The sequence below is a fragment of the Hypanus sabinus genome, chromosome 13 (genome assembly GCF_030144855.1).
Source record: "Hypanus sabinus isolate sHypSab1 chromosome 13, sHypSab1.hap1, whole genome shotgun sequence".
NCBI classification, from domain to species: Eukaryota; Metazoa; Chordata; class Chondrichthyes; order Myliobatiformes; family Dasyatidae; genus Hypanus; species Hypanus sabinus.
In genome coordinates, this window is record NC_082718.1 from 79,248,681 (window position 1) to 79,264,851 (window position 16,171).

The window sequence follows — 16,171 nt, forward strand, 5'->3', positions numbered from 1 at the left end:
CCCAGAGAAACTCTGCTTTTCCTCCATTCAGGAGGAAAGGAGCGAAAGCAAAGGTGTGGGTAATAGATGAGATGTGATTACTGGCTCTGTCCACCATGGCATCCTTTCAGATAGCAGCTGTCTGACTATGGGCCAGAAATCCAGCTGTGGGTCTTTTTAGTCCCACCCTTGTTATAATGGCAGCAGTCTCATTTCCAGATCAAGTCACACCTCACTTAAGATGAACTAGCTTGACATCTCTATTACTGAGAGAATGGTGCAATGCCAAATGAAAATAACTGCCAGCTTTCATGAACTTAAAAGATCTTAATATAGAATTGCATTTATTTTTTCTAAATGGTGTGGTTGCAGCACCCCCATTGATAGAGTATAAACGTGGTTTAGAAATGCTATCAAAATAAAATGTATATTATTTCCACAATATTATGCACCTCCTGCTCTGTTCAATGATACCAATTTTTATTAATGCACCAATGAGACCATATGCCTGGATGCATCATAGTTTGGTAAGGCAACTACTCTGCCTGTGATTGCAAAGAACTGCAGAGTTGTGAACCCAGCTCAGTACACCATGGAAACCAGCCTCCCCTCCATTAACTCCATCTATATTTCTCATTGCCTCAGTAAAGTAATCTACAGAAAGACTCACCAACTCTAGATGTTTTGGCTTCAACCCCCCACCCCCTTTCCATCGGGCAAAAGATGTAAAAGACTCAAAGCACATACCACTTGGCCCAAGGACAGCTTCTGCCCTGCTGTGATAAGACTGTTGAATGATTCCCTGTCCTCTTCTCATTGTTACCATCAGGAGGAAAGTACAGAGGCCTGAAGGTACACACACAGTATTTCAGGAACAGCTATTTCTCCTCTGCCATCCAATTTCTAAATGAACACTGAACCCATGAACATCATCTCACTACTCTTTATTTCTGTGTTTGCACAACTTATTTAATCTATTTAATATACATAGATGTACTTACTATAATTCAGCTTTTTTTCTATATTTATCATGTATTGCATTGTATTGGTGTTGCAAAGTTAACAAACTTCATGACATATGCCAGTGATATTAAAACTGATTCTGATGATACGATGAAATCTTGTTCTCAGAATCTACCTCATAAGACTTTGCACCTTATTGTCTACCTGCACTGCGCATTCTCTGTAGCTGTTACACTTTATTCTCTATTCTGTTATTGTTTTACCTTTTACTACCTCAATGCTCTGCATAATGAATTGATCTGTATAAGCAGTATTTCACTGTTACTTTAGTACATGTGACAATAATAAGCCAATTCCAATCTTGTGGTAAATCTGTCCTTAAACACATGGAGGTGTTTGATTCCATATTACTTAAATCAATCTCCAACTCTCAGTTGATACGTGGATGATCCTTCCCCACTCTGTCTTTACTGCATTCAAATCTATTTCTCCTCATCTCTCCAGATCAGAGAAACTCTCCCAAGGTTTATTGATAGAGTTTCTTTAAATCTGACCTGATGTGACTGGTGCCTTACTGGTTGTTACTTGTCCCATTGATTGTGAACTTTAAGTAGGGATTCCAATATTCAGCAAAAAAAATCAACCCTTGAAACAAAATATGCAAAGTTAGCAATGTCATGAGGTAAACATCAGAGAATAGAGAATTGAGCTCAATGGTTCTAAAGTCAGTACCCTTAAGCATTTAATACTGTAATCTATTGAATTTTCTCAACAGGATGAGATTTAAAATATTGTTGCCCCCACAGGTCCAATAAACATGATGAATTTATTAATGGATAGAATGTTCATGTGCTAAAGGAAATTGTTTCATTCTATTTACTTGATTAGACAGAGGGTAGTGGTCGAACAAAGTTATTCAGGCTGGAGATCTGTGACTAGTGATCTAGGACCTCTGGTATAAGTGGCCCAGATGAAAGCATGGATGGGTGTGTTAGTAAGTTTACAGATGATACAAAGATTGGTGGTGTTGGGGATACCGTAGAAAAGTAGCAAAGGATGCAGTGTGGCATAGATCAGTTGCAGAATTGCACATAGAAATGGGAGATGAGTTTAACCTGGCCAAATGTGGAGTTTTGCACTCAAGAAATATCTCTGTCTCTCTATGGTGAGAGAGTTTGCTGCCGATTCTCGTGTCAGAGGATCTCAGAATAAAAAGCAATGTACCAGACTGTAATATCCTACAGCGACCATCAGTCTTCCCTTTTACTGTGAAAATGGGTGACACCTCTCTTTCACTTGCTCATGAGAAAGAGACAGAGAGAGGGAGAGCCTATTGCATGTTGAACTCTTGAGTAACAATAGTCTTTGTTGTCTGCAGATCATGGTCTCTCTTTGGGTGTTTTGCTATTGCTTAATGGATGGAGTGGCTTTTGCTTAAAGGGGCAGAGGGAGGTTGATGCTTGTGTGGGGAAGGAAAGAGGGGGCTTTGGGGTTCTAACACTTTTCTGCCGTTCCAGGTTGTATAATGTATACATTAACTGATAATAAACAGAACGATTTGAACTTTGGGAGATAAAATGCATCTTATGCATGGCAGAACCCTTTAATAGTGTTGATGTGCAGAAGGTCTTGGGATCCAAGTACATAGCTCCCTGATTGTGGCTACACAGGTTGTTAGGGTGGTAAAGAAGGCACACAGAATGCCAGCATTTATAAGTTGAAGGACTGAGTTCTTTAAGTCAGGAAGTTGTATTGCAGATTTATGTCCATCTAGTTAGGTCACATCTAGTGTTTTGCTTTCAGTTTTAGTTGCTCCAATAGTAGCAAGAATGTCCAGGTTAGGGAGGTCTACCAGGATGTTGCCTGGATTAGATGACGTGCTATAAGGAGAGGATGGACAAACTTGGGTTCTCTAATCTCTCTTTGGAGAAGAGGAGGCAGAGTGGAGATCTGTAACAGAATTATAAAATTATGAGCGGCATAGACAGAGAGTCATCTTTATCCCGGGGTTGAAATGTCTAATACCCAGAGGACATGTATGAAGGTAAGAGGGATTAAGTTTAGAGGAGATATGTGAGGCATTTTTTTTACACAGAGGGTTGAGTAACTGGGGTGGTGTTGGAGGCAAATGCAATAGAGACATTTTAAAGAGGCTCTTAGATAAGCACATGAATGTGCAGGAAGTGAAGGATATGGACATTACGTTGAACATTTGATCACTAATTAGTTTGACATAACATTGTGGGCCAAAGGGCCAGTCCCTGTGCTGTACTGTTCTATGATTACGAAAAGCATATATTTGCTAAATAGTATTTGATATAATACCTATATTCTTCTTGTGCTCCTTAATGACTTGTCTTCATACTATGCTTTATTTACAGATGTCGCATATGATACTTGCTTGAACACCTCACCTTTCAGGAGAGCTAACTCAGTACGAGACAGAATGAAAAAGTTTACTGCAGATCCGTCCAAACAATCTTCTGAACTAGGTACAAATTTTTCGACTCAGAAGAGAAACCAGCCAAATGAGAACAGAAACAGCAGAATTTTGCTACATCAGCAGTCATTCCCGGGCAGTCCCACACTGAAAAATAAAGAATCTGTAACTCCAGGCCTAGAAATGACTTTAAAAGGGAACTCTGTTGATTTTAGGAATATGCAGCAAGTGGACAAGTTGACAGAAAAAACAGATAAACAGGATGAATACTTAACGTCCAGTAAAAATAAAAAACTCATAAGCTCAAATAAAAAAAGTGGATTAGAGCGGGATAGGTCAACCTCACTGAGGGAGCAGCCATTCAGCTCCGAACAAGTGGATGGAAAGGATTCATCAAAATCTTGTAATAGGTTGACTTGCAGCACTGCCAAATCCAACTTTACAACTCCTGAGGTACAACCTCAGGGCTGCTCTAGGACAACATTTTCCTTGTTAAGTCATCCAATCACATCTGGAGTTACTGTGAATGGATCAAGTAAATCAATATTACCCACATTAGAGAAAGATTGCAACAAGAAATCTCTAATGCAAAAAACTGCTACTGATAAGTCATGCATCCAGATTCCAGGGAGGAGCAACGTAAGCAAATCACAAACAAAGCAGCTTGCGTCAGAGAAAGACTTCAGTAAAACCCATACAGACAGCTCAGTGCACTTAGAGCAACCCCGATCTACTCAGCCCTCAGATCCTCCTGCCACATCAAACAGACACTTGCAACAAAGCTTAATCAGACAATCTGAGAAAGAAAAGCAACTGAACAACACCGAAAACAGCATGAAGACACTTATGACAATTGAAATTAAGGATGGACGGAACCCCAATCTTGTTACTACGCGGATCTCTGGCACACCTTCCTCACAGAGAGGAGGTATGTATATTTGGGAACACAAAGTAAAAGAGCATATCTCCATCTCACAATAGTTTAATAATTTAAATTTTCCATAAAGAATTTACTTTAACATCAGTTTATTTCTAAAATTGCCTGATTTCATTGTGACATTGAATTTTTATTAAACAGTACTTGGCTGTTCTGTGCTAATAATGAGTCATGGATCCCTTTGGTGATTTTATAGGAAAGTTTCTGAGTGAAGTGATTTGCAGAAGCATTAAATCCTTGTGACCTGAGAAATTTGAAGTAAAACAGATTTGTCTTCCTGATCTACATTAAATATTGTTAGCACATTGCCTGACATACTTCAGATGTGAGGCAGGATTCTGACATTTAGCATGCACAACTCATACAAATCTGTCTGCACTAATACATTTTCTTTCAAATGTTACTGAATATTTAATTGTGGAGTCTTGCTTTATTCCCTCTTTCTACCCCTCTCTTGCTGTTGAGGTCATTTGTATGTTTATACTGTTAGCCCAACAAGATCAGCTCAGACTTTATTTTGTGCTGCTATTTTGATTTTTTTTACTTTTACCTGAAGTTTTGAAATTTACTGAGACATTCAAAATCTACGAAAAGTTTGGTTTGTAAGCTCACTTTTTCCAATAAGGACACATTTGCTGATATTTAAATCCTTGATTAGGATACACATTTTTATTCTCTAAGAGGGTAATGGATGAGATGGATTTTCTTAAAGTCTACTAAAAAATTTACTCATTTCTGTTCCGGGATTGGTTTATTTTGGATCTTACAAAGGCTACCAAGTAAAAGAAGAGCTTGCGACTGATCATGTGATAGCATGAGGTAAATGCAGATGATAAGGATGGTTTGTTATACTTTTATGGTAGGGATCAAGCAATGAGGCATATTTGTTTCTGTCTCCAGCAATAACTTCTCATTCTAACAGTAATCTCTTGAGCCCTAAATAGCCCCTTCATGTTGTCTATTTCCAGTTCCTTGTTGTTATCTTTAGTGACGGGCTTTTATCTTTGACAGGCAGCTCTAGCTCTTCATCCTTTTCCATCTTTCACTATCATTATTTTGGTCTGTGCATTTAACAGACAGTTTAGAAAGCCATAGTTTCAAGGAATTGAGTTTGTTTATTATTGTCAAATGTATCGAGTGAAAAATGTTTGCTTGTGTGTCGTTCAGATCATTCCAGACACAGTACATCAAGGTAGTAAAAAAAGGGAAACAGAATGGAGAATATATTGTTACAGTTATAAAGAAAGTGCAGTGCACAGAGACAAAAGTGCAGGGGCTACTATGAGATGTATTAGGAAAGGCTACAGTGAGTTAGAATGGAAGATCAAGAGTTAATCTTTAGCATATGAGAGATCCATTCAAGAGTCTTATAACAGCAGGATAGAAGCTGTCCTTGAGCCTGGAGGGGGGAGCAGAAAGAATGACTGGGTGGGAGGCATCCTTGATTATTTTGGCTGGTTTCCTGAGGCTGCAGAAAGTGTAGAAGCAGGCAGTGGAGGGGTGGTTTGTCTGCTTTGTGGACTGGGCTATCTCAATTTTGGAAGGAAATTTGTACTGATTTCACCCATTTCGCTGTCTGGTTGAAGAACATTTAACCGCAAACTAAACTACCCATTACAATACTATCATTGAATTTGGCACTGATTTCCATTTATGTGACAGTTGGGTTTAATGGCAAGTCCTGTTCCTTTGCTATCACCAAACGCCATTAGAGTGAGAGTTACATTATTCTCCTGCACAACCTTTTCCTTTTCTATTGATTTCAGATTATTAAAGGTTTGGATACCCACATTATGTTCACCACCAAAATCCAAGATTAGTCAGCTTGGGAGGAATCACTATTAGTAAAATCTTTCTTTTTACAGAGCTGAACTATGAATGCGTGTTTTTTTATAAGTGTTTACCAGATAGCAAAGAAGAATGCAGATATAATGTAAAAGGCAAGAATATAATCCTGAGAAGGAAAGCTATAAATGTGAGCTATATCAATTTAAATGTGGTTTTCTCACCTATAATCTATATTGGTTTTATTATCTCTCTTAACATCTCTTCTAACTCATCTTTTCAGATCATTTTAAACATATAATTAGGAGAGAAACCTTTGAATCTTTTATGACTTTTGTACATATACTTTCAATTGAATTCCTGTGAATTTTTATTGGCATGTCTTGCAACATAAATTCAAAGCTTCTTTTGACATTCTGTTGAATGTTTTCTTCAACATATTGGAACTAAATGCAGTACGAAGTTTACAGGGAGACTCAGATAACATAGTCAAATGAGACACGAGACTCTTCCCTGTGAAGGCACTGACAGCCAATGGTTTAGATATTGATTTCCTTTCATACTTATAATATGTGTAAAAGTTTGTTGTTGTTATTTCAGTAAACTGCCCATTTTAAAATCTGCCCTGTTTGTGTCCAACATTCCCTCTATTTTGTTTTAAAGCTGTGCAGATCAACCATTGCTTTAAGCAAGGAATTTTTACATGGCTTGAAAACTGCAGCATTTTAATTTTTTTTTCATTTTAACGTTTTAATTTTTTTAAAACATTTTTATTTCTATGCATACTGTGGGTATTTAGAATGGAAATTGAAAACTCACATACTTTTGAATGCTTACCAAAAAAATAAGAATATAGAATTTCTCATATCAAACAACCACAACCCAAAACTCATAGCAGTTATTAACAGTGTCAGGTAGTCAAGCCAACTGACAGGCATAATGGCAAAAGTAAAATATTTTGACTAGATTGCATCAGTGTTAAGCAGGCGGCAGTTCATAAACAATGAGTTACCAACTTCCATTCTGTGTTTAATGTTACAATTTGTAACAATACTACAAATTAAAACACTGACAATGTAAATACATTGAAGTTTAAGATTCTTCAAAGTAAAGGTTGTACATTTATTAGTTATGGATTATATTCATTAACACATAATTACAGGGTATTTCACAAATATATTAATATAGATTTCAAAATTATATTAGCATTATTTCAATATTGTAGTAAAAATAAAGGAATATTCCAGCTACGGGGCAACAGAGGCTATGCATAGAGGAGCATTTCAATCACTGTGTGGCCACGCAGCCGCCCAGTTTAGAGGGAACACTGTTTGTGTCAATTCATTTCCCTTCAAACACAAAAGCTTTTACAAGTTAGTTAGATACTTTAACTCCCAGAAGTGGTTTTCAGTGAATAAAATACTCTATAAAATTTTATGCTAAAATATAAATATGAAAATAGTATAGCATCTACTGGTCATTGTGTTCTTGTATTAATTTTTGGTAATAATAATTATAAATTAAAGATAGAACTTCCAACAAATACAGAAGCAGTACGAACCCAACCCTCCTGGTGTGTGTTTGAGTTTTATTCCCTAATGGCAAGAAACAATTGAGACACTAACCAGAAATAATATACTAACTGGTTAAAATAAAAGCAGGAACAATATGTTTGTATCTGATAAACATCTGCAATTTAATGTTTTTATGTCTAAAATTGTCTCTTGAACAGAGGGCTTTAGTTAGATGGACGGATTGGATTTGCTGCTGTTGATATCACTTGAGAACAGGAGGCTGAAGTGACCCTACAGATGTTTATATGAGGGGTAGATAGTTGTAGTCTTTTTCATGGTGTAGGAGAGTAAGCTGAGAGTGGAAAGATTTAGCAGGGGTCTTCGAAGCAGATGGTGAATATAAGGAATGAGCTGGCAGAGGAAGAGATATGGACAGGTCATGGATAGAAAGTGTTTAGAACAGGAATCCCAAACTGGGGTCCATGGACTCCTCAGTTAATGGTAGGGGTCCATGGCGTAAAACAGGGTGGGACACCCTGATGGGGCTCAAATGTGCTAACTGGTATTAGACTAGTTAGGCATGGACAAATTTGACTAAAGGGCCTATTCCTGTGCCGCATAAAAAGAAACAAGGGAATGGTGACTGATGGAAAAAAACATTCCAAGGCACTGAACAAAGGGATAATTTGAAAAGTACTACACTAAGTCAAACAAGTGGTATAAAGAATAACCAGAGTGACAAGTTTTAAGAAGAGGCAGAATATTTTAGTTATTAATTGCAGTTTTTAGAGCCAAAGAGGAAGGTAACATAACAAGCTTTATGAATGATACAGCACAGAAGGACATTCAGCCCATTATGCCTGTGTTGACTCCTTGAAAGATCTATACAGGTCATCATCCTTGCCCACAGTTTCTCTGTTGTGCCCTGAATCGTTTACATTTAGTTTAAAAACTGAGCGTGTACTGCTGCTTTGAAATCATTTTGGAGAAATTTTCAAACATATCTTCATTTAGCAATTTGTTGTTTAGATATAATTACAAATTTTCAATCTGCAGTATTGAGGATTATTTGATAAGTCTATAATTTCACCAGCAACAGTTGGTTAAAGTCATCCCTTTCTTCTTCAGAGCTGACATTTGGTTTGAGAGCTACACCTTTCAGAATGTTGGGTCCGAGTGGCGTCATGGTAAGCTTGATTTTACTTTTACTGATATGTGTAATGCATAGTTTATTGTGGAGTGGAATAATAACTATTAAAAAAGAACAGATTGGGAACAGAAATGGTAAATTTTGGGTCTAAGCTCATGATTTACCTTACTTATTAATTCTCATTTTTGGTTGTATCACTGTTGAAAAGGGTGTAATCCAAGAGTTCTATTAGTGAAAAATATTTACATATCACCTTCCTGGTTTTAGCTGAGTATGCTGTACAGAAACTGACCAGTTTCCAATAGACAAGGATGAGTAACAATATCATTCAGGATGATAGTAAAAACTTGTGATGCCATTTGAACCCTGATGAGCAGAGTATGCATGCACCTATCCAGTACTTTTTGAACAGATACATTTAAGCCATCAATTAACCATTTTCTGAAGATTGACTTTATCAATTTAGTTCTGCTGGTTTATGACCAGCTACAAGAAGCCAGCTATTGTAAAATGTAACAATACTTGTTACATGACGGGCTAAATGACCTAATTCTGCTTCTACATCTTATGGTCTAGAAGCAATTGCTTGAACAAATTGCAGATGATTTAAGTATAATTTAGTAGGATTTTTTCAATAACTTGTGAATTTGTGAAGTAGTCTTAAAATTTAATTAATTAAGTGCATTTGGAATGTTACTTCATATGCAGTTACAAATAGAAAGATAGTCCATCACTAATATTCTGAGCACGTTGTTTACATGCCACACACACAAAATGTTGGAAGAACTCCCCAGGTCAGGCAGCATCTATGGAACTAAAGCGACATTTTGGACTGAGACCCTTCTTCAGGACTGGAAGGAAAGGGGGAAGATGCCAGAATAAAAAGATGGGGAGGGGGGAGGGTAAAGAAGATAGCTAGAAGGTGATAGGTGAAGCCAGGTGGGTAGAAATAAGACCATAAGACATAGGAGCTTAATTAGACCATTCAGCCCATTAAGTCATTAAACAAATTATAGAAAGCAGATAATGGAAACACTGAGAAAAAAGAGATAAAAATGAATGTTAGAATATGTCAATGAAGGTTCTCTATCATCCAGGTCATTGTATACCAACCAGTAGTAAATCAAGGCAATTGGACTTGCTGTGTTGTCCACAAAATGTTTTGCCACTCTTTAGTTCTAGTCTATGGTGGGTAGTTTCCGGCTTATAAACTCAATGTGAGTTGTTCAAAGGTATGGCAATCACATGAGGGTTGTTAAAAGTCATAGAGGTACTGAGAGGTAAAGAAGCCATCTTTGGCAGACTGGAAAACACATCCCTGAACAGAGGGGGTGGTGTATGACATCACCTATCAGCTACTTACAATGCAGTTCTAACATCCTTACCCCAGCATCTCCACAACAGTTCACAGCTCCATTCATGCAAAGATGAGACTGATGACCCTCTCATTCCTTCTAAGACTTTTAATAGCCCTCATATGATTGTTAAACCTTTAAACAAGTCAGAGGTTATAAACCGGAGAACTACCCACCATGGATTAGAACTGAAGAAGCTTCTCGGATAAGTGGCAAAATGTTATCTAGACAACACAGCAAGTCCAGTAGCCTTGATTTACTATTGCTTAAATGTTAGAATATATTACTGCAGTACAATTTTTCCCACCAAGTTGCTTTTATCTTAGTACTGCAGAGACTGATTAGGCTAGAAACTGGGACTAGAGAGAAAAAATACACAATGAGAAATAGACTGAAAAGAGGTATTTGTGGAAGTATCCAAAGTTCTTTTGTACTTAAAACATTATGTACAAAAGAACAATCTTTGGTTGATGAAATGAACACCAAGTTCTTTCATCCATTGCAGTGTTCAGAGCAGTATTCATTTGGTTTGGAAATAGTTTGGGTTAGTGAAGATTGGGGAAGTAGATAAAGTCCGAGTGAATAAAGAGTATCAAGGGGAAATGAGAGTGGATTGGGGAGGTATGAAAATATGGAGGTAGGACTGCACATGGACGAGATTTAAGTAATTAGAGGGAATGGGGGTTTCATGGAACAGCTGATTTTTGGGGGGGAAATTGGTTCAGCAGAGTGATATGGGTCAATTGGGAGTGATAATTATAAAGATAAATACATTATTACTGAGAAGATTTGAGATGGTTGGAGTAATTATTAAGTAAATATCTGAAGGAGCGCCTATCTGGAAAAAAATAGGTGCTTTGGACTCCTTGGCAACATTATGACCAGGAATAATTGGATTTATATAATTATTTCTGAAATTAAAGCTTGCTTCAGATCATGAAACCCACATCATTTATGACCCTCATATAGAGAAGACAGATGTACACAATTAACTCAAACTTTGATATTTTGTGCTGTGCCCAGTAGCTTTTGTGAATGTGGAAGGCTTTAAACAAAAATATTTAAGTGTACGACTAGAGTGCCAAGTAACAATTATGTTTTGTAATGTTTCTTTAAAAATAAGATTGTTTCATAGAGTGCTCAAAGATGTAATATATAGTGGACTTACTTACCAGTATACATCTTCCCAGACACTGATTTCTTTAAATTTAATCAATTTATTATTGTATGCTCACAAGTTGTCCATGATGGCAGTTCATTAATAGTTGGCTACATTAATGTGTTACTCGAGCAGGGATAACAATTCCTCCCAAGGCCTCCACTCTGGCTTGAGAACTTTTGACAGTAAGGTTTATCTCTTCTTTCTTGCAACAAGATAACTTGTGCCAATAAGAAAGAAAAAAGTTCTGCATTTGAATGGTACCTTTCACAGATTTGAGTCATCCCAAAGAAGTCGTTTTGAAGTGTACTCACCTTTGTAACGTAGAAAATTAGGCCATCAAATCACCTACAGCAGGTTCTCACTAATATTATTTACTTAATGAGATTGTTGAAGGTAAATATTAATCTGGGATAGGACCATTCCTCTGCTTTTATTTGACACAGTACCATAGCATCTCTTAAATTTATTAAACCTGCCAAAGTTTCCCATCCTTAGATATCATGTCTGACTGTGCAGTGCTTGCTCATTAAACAAATATCAAATGGCAAAAAAAATCTGCAGGTGCTGGAAATCTGAAATGGAAACAAATTGCTGGAAGTACTTTGCATGTCAGGCAGCATCTGTAGAGAGGAAATCAGAGCTAACTTTATCATTTTAACTGGGCCTATTTCTGATGACCTTTCATCAGAGCAAAGAAAAGTTAGAAAATAACATGTTTTTAGCTGTATAGGAAGGAAAAATGAACAGAGCAAAGGAAGGCCTGTGATAGGATGGAGAACAAATGAAACCAGATGCACAGTGGTGTTGGTGCTGCCTGGGAGAGTTGGTATCACCTGACTGGAAGAGATGTAATTAAATGGAGATAAATGAGAACAGATGAGAAGGAGGGGAGAAAAGAGCCTCAGGACTTGCACCACCAGGTTCAAGGAGTTTCTACCCATCAGCCATCAGGCTCTTAAATAAAAGGTGATAACTACACTCACTTGCCCCATCATTTGAGATGTTCCCACAACAAATGATCTCACTTTAAGGAGTCTTTATCTCATTATTTCATGTTCTTGTTATTTATTGCTATATATTTATATTTGTATTTGCACAGTTTGTTGTCTTCTGCACGCTGATTGGTCTTTCATTGATCCTTTTATAGTTACTATTCTATAGATTTGCTGAGTATGCCCACAAGAAAATAAATCTCAGGGCTGTATGTGGTGACATATAAGTACTGATAATAAAATTACTTCAAACTTTGAAAATCTGAAGCTGTGATACACAGAACATTTCTGTTGCTGGCAATCTGAAGAAAAGGAAATTCATGGAAAAGGCAAGCAGATAAGACACAAACTGGAAGAAGAAATCTAAGCTAACTATAAAGTTAACATTTATTGGCAAGTTGATGACTTTACAGCCGAATATGTCAAAGGATTCAAAATCAGTTCCGACAGTGACAAGGTTGATTTCACTGAGTTGTTAGGACCACGATAAAAAATGGGTTTCTGTTCGTTGAGTCTGTGTTGGTCTCTGTTGGAACAATGTAAGTGAAAAAAGCAAAGAGGCTAGGGTAGTAGGCAGCCATCGATCCCAGGGGATTATGGGGTTGTGCCTCTAGTGGACTGTCCTCTTCAGGGAGCAGGCTTGGGCAGGAAAATTTGAAGAACCAGCTGTTGCCCATGCAGCAGGTTGCCTTTTCCACGTCATTGAAGGGAAGGGGAAGCACTGATACAGTTTGGCACCAGTGTTGTTGCAGAGGTTGCCAGAGTAAAGTTGTAAGCAACATCAAACTAACTTAGGGACCCCAGCTCCAAATTTCTTCCTCTGGGTTTACTCCCGAAGCCTTTCCCGTGACTGGGTATGGCTGTAAGGCAGTGGAAGTTTAAAACCTTCTCTTAAGCGGGCTGCCGTCCAAAGCTGACAAACCCCACCTGCCCAAAGCAACACATCAATAGAAACAGATCTGCTAAGCCACACATGAAGGCCAAGAGTTGGACTTAGTTGTCAGAGTCTGTTAGAGTCACACGCCATTTGAAGCACTTTATAGCTAGTGGGAGCTTATCTCCACTACCACTCCTGGCTATGACAACCTTAGGAACCAAGGTTAGGGTAGGAGAATTAAATTGACAGGCAACTAGAAGCTCATGGTCACCCAAGCAAATTAAATAGAGATATACTGCTACATGGTCACTGAAACTGCTATTGATTTCACCAACATAGAGGATATAATTTAAAACATTTTCTATTTACTATATTGCAGTTGGTGCTCATGATGTAGTAGTCTTGCCTCAACGCTTGATATTAATGAGAAGTTGGCATATAAACTCCCATCTATAACCTCAAATTCTGATAGTTTATTTCTTTGTAGAGGGTAAAAATTATTCACCAAAAAATCAATGACTTTTTTCTATATTTAATATAATATTATGTTAACTATAAATAAGAATTCTGATTAGTCCAACTTCTGTACAAATAATGAAATCAATGTGTGACCAGGTGTGACTTTGTTTTGTGTTTCCTAAAATAAATCTGAAGGTCATACTTTTATCCCCAAACAAAGAACTCATTTAAATCTGTAGATTAAAATGTTCAAAAGCTTTGTGAAAAAGATCTCCCAGAGGACAAGCCATCTAATCTTTTCCTTTTTTTGGCACAAAGCTAGAAAGAATAGATATTATGGAGTTCTAGACTGCTCCACTTTAACAATGCATTACAAATTTTATTCTAAATATATTCTTAAATCTACAATTTCTCAGCATTCTGCCTTGAAATACAAGGAGTATTATGCAGAGAAACACTGTAGCTTTTTTGTGATCAAGAGCTTACAAATCTATGACCACCTTACCTGTTTTAATTGTCAAGGGTGGATATTTGCTCCACATGACCTGAGAGCTTATTGCCCTTATTAAATGGAACTTTTATGTGGAACTGAATCATAGAACCCATGAAGGATCTCAGTTAATGTCTCAAGCTTCTGTATTACAGTGCAGTATCAGTCTGAGGATCATTAACTCTAATGCCAGATGTGTTTAGCTGTGAAAGGAAGGTTTAGTCATTCTGCTGAAGGTCGCTTGCCTAATTTTAAATTTAATACTATGACATTTGAGTTCAGCACCTTGTGCTAAATAAAGAACTAACCCCCCCTCTGTCTCTTGAAAAAAAAGATTGTGAAACTGTCCAAAACTTCGTCAGAAGTATGAAATGAATATTTCACAGCACCAGTTGTACAATCGGGGTTCAATTACCTAACACTGCCTGTTAGGGGTTTGTATGTTATACCCATGACTGGAGTGCTGTAGCAGGAAAGCAGGATCCATCAACTAGGATTCCCACCACCCAGGCCGTGCTCTCTTCTCACTGCTGCCATCAGGAAGAAGTTACAGGAGCTTCAGTGCTTGCACCACCAAGTTCAGGAATAGTTATTACCCCTCATACAACAGGCTGTTGAACCAGTGGGGATAATCACCCATCACTGACACACTTTCAAGGACTCTTCATCTTACATTCTCATTATTTAGTGCTTCTTTATTTATTTTATTTATTTTTTTCTCTCAGCTCAAGCTGGTAAAACCTGAGGTATGGGCATAGCCAAGCACACTCATCTGTCAATTGCCAGGAGCTTTTGGACTATTCTAGTGGTGTTTAGTATTCTGAAGATTTACATAGATATTACTGTGTAACCCTAATTGCTTAATGCTATAGTGTAGTACCTTTAGGATAATACAACTTGTAGATATTACTATTGGGATAATGTGTACCTTGTTCACGTTACAAAATCTTTCAGTTTCCTCTTTGAATTCAGCATATTTCTGGTGATTTTTACCTACTGATTTCTGCAAGTTATGTGTGTTTGAAATGGCTAAATCTATTAAATATGTTGTTCTTGCTTGTTTATCCTGTATTATTATATCCAGACAGTTATTATGGATTGTCCTATCTGTAAAAATGGATTGGTCATAATATAATTTGTGGTATTCTGACTCTGAAACTGGATCAGGCTTATTTTATAGTAAGGTGCGCTTTCATTCATGAGTTTGTATTTTAAAGCAAGATTTTGATGAATGATCAAACACGAGGAAATCTGCAAATGCTGGAAATTCAAACAACACACACAAAATGCTGGTGGAGCACAGCAGGCCAGGCAGCATCTATAAGGAGAAGCATTGTCGATGTTTTGGGTTGAGACCCTTCGTCAGAACTAACTGAAAAGAGAGATACTAAGAGATTTGAAAGTAGTGGGGGGAGGGGGAAATATGAAATGAAAGGAGAAGACCGAAGGGGGTGGGATGAAGCTAAGAGCTGGAAAGGTGATTTGCGAAAGTGATACAGAGCTGGAGAAGGGAAAGGATCATGGGATGGGAGGCCTCGGGAGAAAGAAAGGGCCTCCCCCTGACGAAGGGTCTCAGCCAGAAACGTCGACAGTGCTTCTCCTTGTTTATGCTGCCTGGCCTGCTGTGTTCCACCAGCATTTTGTGTGTTTTGATGTTTGCCACTTGATTGTGCCTGTATAAGTAATCAGATTGTGTTAAACTGCTACAGGATCCTGTAATGTGTTGGATTGTTTCTGGTTCTTCACAGTATTTTCTACATTTATCATCTTGAATTTGTTGGTCTTTATTATTTATTTTTGATTTTTTTTTGTGTTAGCAACTTGGTCCTGTATTGCTCAAGGAACCGTCTGTACCTGTGACACTTCCTTGCTGACATCTAGTCTGCTCAGATAGTGAGGATGTCTTCCATGAAGGGTTATGCTCTTCCATTGGTTAACTTTTTCTTCAGTAGTAATTATTTCTTCATTTTGCTGGGTTATGATCTCAGTTTAGTTTAGTGGTGTATACTTTTTATCAGAATTGCTTATGCTTGTGTGGAGTGCTGATTCCTGTTTTCATTGATGAAGG

General features: G+C 37.5%; 1 protein-coding gene across 11 annotated transcripts in view; it reads left to right on the forward strand.

The window, feature by feature from the left end:
* Positions 1–16,171, forward strand: part of smtnb (smoothelin b) — a 299,570-nt gene that overhangs the window by 191,496 nt on the left and 91,903 nt on the right. For all 11 annotated transcript variants that reach the window (XR_009515412.1, XR_009515411.1, XM_059987987.1 and 8 more), the window contains 2 exons: positions 3,324–4,310; positions 8,747–8,805. Coding sequence is in view for 9 of the 11 variants with exons in the window: in XM_059987987.1 (XP_059843970.1) it covers positions 3,324–4,310; positions 8,747–8,805 (1,046 nt within the window). In the remaining 2 variants the exon portion in view is untranslated. The remainder of the gene's footprint in view (positions 1–3,323; positions 4,311–8,746; positions 8,806–16,171) is intronic.